The sequence below is a fragment of the Egretta garzetta genome, unplaced genomic scaffold (assembly GCF_000687185.1).
Source record: "Egretta garzetta isolate BGI_Z169 unplaced genomic scaffold, ASM68718v1 scaffold36, whole genome shotgun sequence".
Classification (NCBI taxonomy): Eukaryota; Metazoa; Chordata; class Aves; order Pelecaniformes; family Ardeidae; genus Egretta; species Egretta garzetta.
In genome coordinates, this window is record NW_009259975.1 from 1,234,710 (window position 1) to 1,243,788 (window position 9,079).

Genomic DNA, 9,079 nt, shown 5'->3' on the forward strand with positions numbered 1-9,079 from the left:
CTGAAAGTGTCATCAGAAGTTGAGAGCTTTTTGTGTTGTACCGTAGTCAGTTCATTCTCTGAAGAACTAAAGAGAGTGAGCTGTGAACAGGCTTCGAGTCATATGAAGACAGGCTGGTACTGTTTCCAGGGAAGTATGGGGCAAGACTGACAATAGGAAATAAGCTGCAGGTGACAATATTGGAGTTACAGCTGAAAAATTGTGTACTAAACTTCAAGTGTGAATAATCTAGATTTGAATAGCATGTATAAATGGTCCAGGACAACTGCAAGACCTTCAGACAGAGTTTCTACAGGGCAATTATGAATTCTCTTCTGTAAAGAAGTTACCAAAGGGTGGTAAAATGTATACATTTACATCAGATCAGCTTCTCTATCTACTTGCCTGTATGTGGGCTATGTATTCCTTTGTAGACACAAAGTAGCGTTACCCGCTTTCATTTCTTATCACGGTTACTGTAGATAGTGTATGTACGCTTATATTCATTGTTAGATCTAGCTTATCCTATTGAAGTTGGTTCATGTGCCAGTATTAATTAATTTAAACAGATTTGAAGGCAAATATCATGTATAGGAGGTAAGAATTCGGTCCAACACTTTACATAATTGAGCCTTTGTTTGGCGTTAGTAAATTTGACTCCAGTTTTATTCCAGGGAGTGCTACTCTGTCTATTCCAGTAAACTTCAGATTATGTGACAGTCCTTAGTAAAACTGAGAGACTATATAGAGTTCAACATCCAGAGTTTAATTGCAATAAGCATGTTTAACCTCCAGTGCTTTACCATCAGCCTTTTCTACAATGTCAGTGTCTTCTGTGTTGGAGTGCACAGCTGTATCATAGGTCTTGTGTATGCTCAGAACAAATCCTCACTGGCACTGATCTGGAGAGCACTTACCGGTTTTAAATAGGGAGAAGTCAGTTATGCAAGACATTTCATAATCAAAGGTAGCTATTTAAAAAAACAAAAACAAAAAAAAACCCAACCAAAAAAAACCAACAAAAAAACAGCCCACACCAAAAGCACAAACAAAGAAAAGCCAACCAAACCTGCTACAGAACAGGATGACAGAAAGGTATGCTGTTTTCTTCAGTGAATATAAAGTCTGCAAGAACAGACACTGTTTGAAATTAATAATGATTTATTTTAACCATATTGTTGCCTGGAATGTACATTTCATCATAACTTGCAGTACTTTATAGCTTTTGTCCTTTTTTTACAGATGTCCCAGAGCATGTCATCGGTATCCTCAAGAAATTCTGAAAAAATAGCAATTAGAGAGTAAGTACATGTTAATTTTCATGTAAACAGCTGGATATGCCTTCAATAATAAGTATGTAGTTAAAGAATGTCACAATTCTGTTCTTGCTCTGTGGTGAAAAGATAAACAGGTCATCTCTATAGTTTAGCTGTCAGTTATTGAACCATCCCAGTCGGGCATAAATAAAATTTTTACACCCATTAAACAGCAACAACAAAAAAAAGGCCTTTCTGAATTCTGTATGTTGGTGGCTTTCTTGAATTCTGTGCCTTTCTTTACACGGTTCATAAGGATAATACATCATGGATTTCTAGAATCCTTCCAGAGTTTTCTTTCAGATTACTCTCTGTTTATATGTTCCTTTTTTGAAATCATGCTAAGAAAAAGTAGAAGGAATCCTGTTCACCCTGAGTATGTGTAGTTCTCCATTATGTTTCAAGAGAAGTTTTACCTTCTTGTGGTTTCAAAATTTTTGGCTTACCTTGATAGAATGAAGTGAAACTAACTCAAGTATTTTGTTAGATAATATCAATCTGTGAGCAGCTGCATGTAGTGTTGTTACTGTAACTCTTGAAAATATGAAAGCTACAGATAACTGTTCTTAAATTCTTAAGTAATTTATGAGTCTGATATTGAGTAATATAAAAATGTTTTTGGAAAGAAAATCAACACAGATCATTCCTTTAATGTTTTCTGAATACACCAAAAGGCATTTTTATTGTAACAGGGCTAGTATGTACAGAATTAGCTTTTCCTGTAAGCATCTGAATGTTCTGGCAACTCTCTTGGTAGTCCTTGATGAGGAAAATGTCGTGAAAAAAGAATCCATCTGTCCAGTAGAGATGTCTTTGTCTAAGTCAGGATAGTCTGTCATTATAAGTCGTCCAGGCAGAAAACATGGAGTATTGCTTATTTAATCTGAAAGTGAACTTTAAAGAAGATGAACTAAATCTCTCTCTTAATTTACCTATTTATCTCTGACTGTGTATCTGTGATCTCCTTTTATGGGAGAAGAGTTTACCCCTGTCTTTGCCACTTTTTCCCAGAGTAGGAGTAATACTTATTCTTAGAGCCCTCTCATGGTCTAATGCTTAATTTGTAGCTATTTTAGACTTCATTTCATTAATGGGTAAATAATTTACTTCCAACACGTTTGCACTATGAAACAGAAATTGGAGACAGAAAATGTTCTCTGAATTTTATTACTGAAACTTGGCATGAGAACTTGGTGGCTTCTGGTGTTATCCTGGTGTCAGGAAGAAACAAATTTTTGAAACTTTACATGTAAAGTCACTACAGTGTTTCTTTTGCTTTTAACCCTTTAATCAAAGATGAACGCTTCATCCCTCCTTTGTCCTGTGTGCTTAAAATTTTACCATTGAGTAGCTACATAACTGTTTTACTGTGTTTTTCTGTGTTCAAATTGACTTCGGTTTAAAACATCAAAAGAGTGTTTGTAAACACTGGTACAGTGATCATATTGGTGAATAAAAATAATATAAAGTTGAAACAGTATTTTCTTAAGTACTTCTATTTTAAAGCAAAACTGTCAGTTCTTTTGGAAAAAATAATTTCAGTGATGAATGTAGAAAAACATTTCCAAAACACTTTTTCATTGTAGAGTGTTTTGTTGACTTCAGAAAATAGGAAATGTGTATGAGTTGGCATAACAAGTAGAAACAACTGTGCTGCTGTTCAACTAAATCCGTTCAATGCTTGGGAAAAAAAATTGTAGTGTAGTTAATGTAGTTGGAAGCTTCTATGCTTATTTTAGTTATGTTCCTTAATTCTTTTGTCTTCCCCTCCCCCAAGTTTTCAGGTTGGCGATTTGGTTCTCATTATCTTGGACGAAAGGCATGACAACTATGTATTGTTTACTGTTAGTCCAACCTTGTATTTCTTGCACTCGGAATCTCTTGCTGCACTGGATCTCAAACCAGGTGAGTGTGGTAAGTGTCAAGTTATTACCTCCTACAAATAACACTTAACTTTGTAACACTTTGTGATTTTTGTAAATATATATGATAAATATGAGAAGCATGTAATACAGCTGTCAGCTATCTTTGTAGCTTTTACTACAAAGGCTTTCTGCTTTCAAGGCAGAGCATTTTAAATGAAAAATCTCTATAGATGTTAACATCTTGCAAAAATAAGGAAAAAAAAATCTGCATCTTCAAAGTAAGTTGTAAAAAAGGGAGAGAAATGTAGCACACACAGAGAGTATGTTAACATGCCTGCAGGGAAAAGATTGCCATCAGGCTGCTAAGCTATCCAGTAGTATGAATAATAATTTTTTGGTCTTAGGCCTATTTTTATGTGGATTTATGTTTTCAATGTCTTTTTTGATGCAGAAAGTAAATACAAAACTCAGGGTAACGCTTCTGTCAAAACTGCATGCTCTGTTCTTATTTTTAAATACCTGATTTTATGATGTTCTTTGAAGATTATCTTTAGATAAAATTTGTTCCTCTGTAGTTGATCTTCTCAAAGTGACTGGAATTAATGAATCCAAATACGTGTCTGAAATAAAATGTACACCACAGTAGATGGGGATTTGCAAGCAATGTTTTTGTTTATAAAGTTCTTTCCACCCAATTTAAATGGTGTTTAGCAAGGCTTTTAAGTTTTCAGAGAACAATTTCTGTATGTTTTGCTTATGTTGAGGCTGATGGCATGTTTGCTGTTTTCCTTCCTTAGTCTTCATGTTTATGCTGGCTATTTCTGGCAGCTATGTAAATTTAGTTAAACAAGTATTAATCTTTTTTAAATTAGGAGAAATAACAATACTTTGCACTAACCTGTGTGCTACATTAGATTCATGTAAACGTGTTTGACCTATCACAGCTAGTATTTTTTGCAAACCCACCCATGCTCCCAACTTTATTGCAGAAGTGTCTAAGAACATCTTGTATTAATTCTAATTTATCAGTAAAAGTTTCTGTATGTTACTGCATGTCAGAAGCTGTCAACTTATTCTCAATAAACAGACACATTGTAGATATCAGTTATGATGAAAGATGATAGTTCTGAAATAATTGTGTGGTCTCCAGAAGACCACCAAGCTCCAACTGCATTCTGAGACTGCTGAAGAATGTCTCATATGTGTTCTTAAGGGAAGAACTGCTGTCTTATTTATAGACATAATACATTCTGAACTATGGCATTAGTAGTGCATATATAACTGTGATGTATGATTTATTTTCTTACTGTTGTTTACATATATAAGGTAAAAGATGTCAGATGCGTATTACTCTGAGTACACAATTCACTGACCTGTCTGTTTTCAAATGGATTTAGCTTGCTCCATTCCTTACCACTTGCTAAACAGAGTTAGTCTCAAATTTGAGAAAACTGCACATAAAACAAACATGAAGACTAACCATTTGCTTTAGGAATGCATTTGTCTCTAGCTCAGTACTTCAGGAAACCATGTCTTGATGCTATTTCTGCATCGGGGAAGTGGGGAAAATTAAACCCAGAACAGTAGTGTTATTTGTGATACATTAAAACTGGTGTGCACCTAGGTGCTGCAGATTGTGGTTTCAAGGGCTGCCAAAATGTTGCATCTAAATCTGACCTCTTGTACCAACATGTACATACCAAGTTAATAATCCTGTATAGATCCACCTACAGGTTTGTCAGGGATTTTGGCTATCATAGGTTGTCTCTACCTACATTAAGAGCACTTAGAATGCTGTGACAACACTGAAATTGGTTCAGGACTGCATGGTTTCTGTGTTGTCCCTTATCTTTGGGATATGGAATTTTTTATTTGCAAATGCAAGGGGAAAAAAACCCACTTCATCTATCTCGCTATCTTTATTAGATCAATGAAGTCTGTCAGCCAAGCAAATTAAAAAAGGCTTGTTAGTTGTAGAGCATTCAGGCCAGATATGAATATTTTGCACTGATTTGTAGGAGTGTGGAGTAGAACAGAATCTGCTCCACTATCAATAATAAAATTAATCCTTGTCATGGTTTAACCCTAGCCAGGAATAAGCACCACACAGCTACTTGCTCTTTCCCGTCCCCATGTCCCAGTCAGATGGGGGAGAGAATCAGAAAAGTGAGAACTCATGGGTTGAGATAAAGGCAGTTTAACAGGTAAAGCAAAAGCCATGCGTGCAAGTGAAGCAAAGCAAGGAAATCATTCCCTGTTTCCCGTAGGCAGGCAGGTGTTCAGCCATCTCCAGGAAAGCAGGGCTCCATCACGCGTAACTGTTACTTGGGAACAAAAACAGTCACTCCGAATGTCCCCCCCTTCATTTTCCCCCCAGCTTTGTATGCTGAGCATGAGGTCATATGGTCTGGAATACCCCTTTGGTCAGTTGGGGTCAGCTGCCCTGGCTGTGCCCCCTCCCAGCTCCTTGTGCACCCCCAGCCCACTTGCTGTTGGGGTTGGATGAGAAGCAGAAGAGGCCTTGACTCTGTGTAAGCGCTGCTCAGCAGTAACAAAAACGTCCCTGTGTTATCAACCCTGTTTCCAGCACAAATCCAAATCATAGCCCCATAGTAGCTACTATGAAGAAAATTAACTCTATCCCAGCCACAACCAGGACAATCCTGAAGGGTAAGATTTCAAACTCTGGTTTTTGAGTGGCGCATGTTCTAGTCACTAGATACAGTATCTCATAAATAGTCATGCTTAGAAAAACATTGATTTTTAGTGTTATGCAGAGCATATGTGAGCTGTTCTGTCTGTTTTGATGTCTTCGTCATACCATGATTAATGATAGTTAGAAGATGGTAAAGCAAGTAAAATGGATATAACTTCTTGGAATACAAGGCAAATATGCGTTTCCTTACTGTTACAGAAAAAAATACAAACTGGAAGTATATTTATGCCCACTTTGTTGCTCTTTTGACCTGTCAGTTTATTATTGAGGTTTTTCACTTTTCTCCTTTCTGAACAGTTTTGGGTACTCTCAAAGACTGCAGACAAAAGTAGCAGAGTTGCAGGGCTTTAAAAGTATTATTTATGAGTAACTAATTTCCATCACTAATACAGAAAAATAATCAATTGTTTCAGTAAGGGCAATAATAATAGCTGAATACAGAAGACTTTCTATCCTTTGAAATATTTCAAGAAATTCTCACCTTTACTTCAGACCAAAAGGTGAGGCTGGGTTGACTAGAATAATTTTGAATCATTAAATTAATTTCAGTTTTGATTTGCTTTTGTTTTCTCTAATGTTAATGTTTAAGAAAAAATTTGAACTTGAAAATGCCAGTGACCTGTCTTGACATCTGAACTTACTTAATTTTTGTTAATTTATTAAAAGGGTTTTTTGAAGCATTTCTGCTTTCGATGAAATCATTGTAGCAAATAATCTTTAACCATATTGAATGCAATGTCATCTTACCTGTAATTGATTTACCAAAATAATAAATGTATTGTCTCTTTAGCTTCAGGTGCATCTAGGAGACCTTGGGTGCTAGGAAAAGTGATGGAAAAGGAATATTGCCAGGCAAAAAAGGTAAGGAAATAGGAATGGAAAATCATCTGATAAATGAATACAGAAGACAATCGGATTTAATGTTTTCAGCAATTGTGAGAAGAACTTTCTACAAGTAAGATGAAAAGTGTCCTAGGTTCTGCTATTCCTGCTCTGCTTTTCAGTCAGTGAATAGCAAGAGAAGGGGAACTAGAAAAAGAGTAGGTGAGCAGTGGCTTGGGTAGTTGTGTCCATACTGCCCAGAACCTTGCCAGACTCCAAGGGGTCTCGTAAATGCTGAGAGGTGGGAATCAGTTTCTGCTTAAAAATATAAAAATCGGAGGAATGATCCCTCATTTCTAATGTAATTTGATTTTTTTTCCTTTTTTTGTAGGCACAAAACAGATTTAAAGTTCCTTTGGGTACAAAATTCTACAGAGTGAAAGCAGTACCATGGAACAAGAAAGTATAACACAACAAAACTTTAGTTCATTCTGTCTCCATTCTTTTTTGACTTGTCCTTCAGTGCTCGTTCATCGCTCCAAATAGTAGGCCATCTTTTTATACTGAGGTCATGTGACAAGATACATCATTGATGTACTGCTTTTACTTTTTAACAGGTCACATTTTAGAAACAAGAACTTCATCAAAAACTCTGGCCCTAACTGTTCCAATTTTTTTACCCAGATAACTTAGGAGTGTGGACCAAATGAGTTCATTTTCTCAAAGGGCAACCACATGAAACATGGGTTTGTTAGCCATGTTAATTGCCTGTTAAATATACATTAGCTTGTATTTAGATGTTAAATGTTAGTTACCATTATTACCAGCATACGTCCTTTTGTGAAATCATTATCAAAGTACTTGCACTCTTTAACAGATTCTTTATATGTGTAAAATTCATCAACTATTTAAAGAGGAGAGTGTTCATTGCATGCAGATAATCATATAATTTTTCTTCAACATGAGTTTGCCTCAGTAGATGAATAAAAATAACTACTGCAACTTGTTTCATTACATGAAAATGCTCTTTAATGTTAAAACTTGTAATTTGATAGACTGATTTTGAAAATCAGTCACAGTTAGATCTGCAATCTTCAAAAGCACTTTCGATGGATTGATCACACGGATTCTGAAGGGAAGACACCTGTGCCGTTTGGTCGAAGTGAAGCACTTGTTCTTCCCAACAAAACAGAAATCTTGTATTAATCTATTTAGAAAATCATATTGATGAAATTGTATTTCATGGTTGAGTTTCAGGAAAAAACTCATTGTACATTAACCATACAAGAGTCATTTAAGTAACAAATTATTGTAATTGTAAAAGACATGTAGAATTTTAAAACAATAAAGATTTGAAACTGTATGCGTTTGAAGTATTTGTGTGCCCTTTAAATACTATCTATGATACTTATTTCATGTTAATCTGTTGCAGCTTCTCTCTGATTCCTCCAGCAGTTTCATTACGTAGAAATACCTAAATTTTCTACAAGAGGTATTAATATTCAACAACATTCAGGAATTACAAGCATTGCTTTGTAATGATAAAAAAAAAATTTAAGTAGACAAATTAATTTGGGCAGCAAATCAAACTGATAAATAAAATTTTCCAAAATGGTTATACCGGCTACATTTTAAAAATGTAGTCCAATTTATTTTATTTTTTTAATAACAGTATGAGAAGATGTACTATAAATGTGTAGCCAATGGAAGGTAAAATTCTGGATTCAATTATGAGCTTATGTCTAGGACTTAATCCATAGAGTTATTCAACTGTGATTTATCTTCAGAAGGTGTGGAATGGAGGAAGAAAAGAGATAAAGAAATGATCACATAAAAATGTCAATGTTTCTGCCCATATGTTGCAAATAATATTCCTCCAGACTAACCAGTCCACTTGAATACTGAGAAACTTCTGTATATGCTTTATTTAAAATTTTGTTACATAACAACTTTAAGTTCAGATTTTTATGAAATGCATGGGCTTGTACTTGTATCACACCTTTGATGAAATAAATCTAAAACAGTTGATCTCTGGAAAACAGAATGTCATTTCGTCAAGTTGCATTCTTATCTGATTGTTGAATTTGCTAGTTGATGTACTGACTTATTTAAATAACTTAGCAAAAAAAATGTGCCTCCTCTTCCAAGAACAACGTTACCATAGTTGAGTACTGCCCAAGTGTCAAATATGTAAATAACATATCTATAGAACAGGTCTAAAGCAAAAAAAAAAAAATTGTGCTGCAATTATTTTTTTATCACTTAATTTTTGACCTTCAGCTATAAATGGGAATTCGGTTCTGTCTGCAGTTTGGAGGCAGTCTTGTTCCTTTAGTCAGCTGAGTCACAAGCAGTTTCAGAAGGCACATGCATAGCACAAT

The 9,079-nt window shown here is 35.2% G+C and overlaps 1 protein-coding gene across 4 annotated transcripts in view; it reads left to right on the forward strand.

Annotated features, from left to right (window-relative positions):
• The window catches only part of RB1CC1 (RB1 inducible coiled-coil 1), a 64,114-nt gene extending 55,494 nt beyond the window's left edge, over positions 1-8,620 (forward strand). For 2 of the 4 annotated variants that reach the window (XM_035895885.1, XM_035895887.1), the window contains exons 18-21: positions 1,222-1,280; positions 3,073-3,209; positions 6,667-6,737; positions 7,090-8,620. In XM_035895885.1, coding sequence (XP_035751778.1) covers positions 1,222-1,280; positions 3,073-3,209; positions 6,667-6,737; positions 7,090-7,167 — 345 coding nt within the window. In that variant the 3' untranslated portion in view covers positions 7,168-8,620. The remainder of the gene's footprint in view (positions 1-1,221; positions 1,281-3,072; positions 3,210-6,666; positions 6,738-7,089) is intronic. The other 2 variants (XM_035895883.1, XM_035895884.1) reach the window with 2 other exon arrangements.
• Positions 8,621-9,079: the final 459 nt, after the last annotated feature.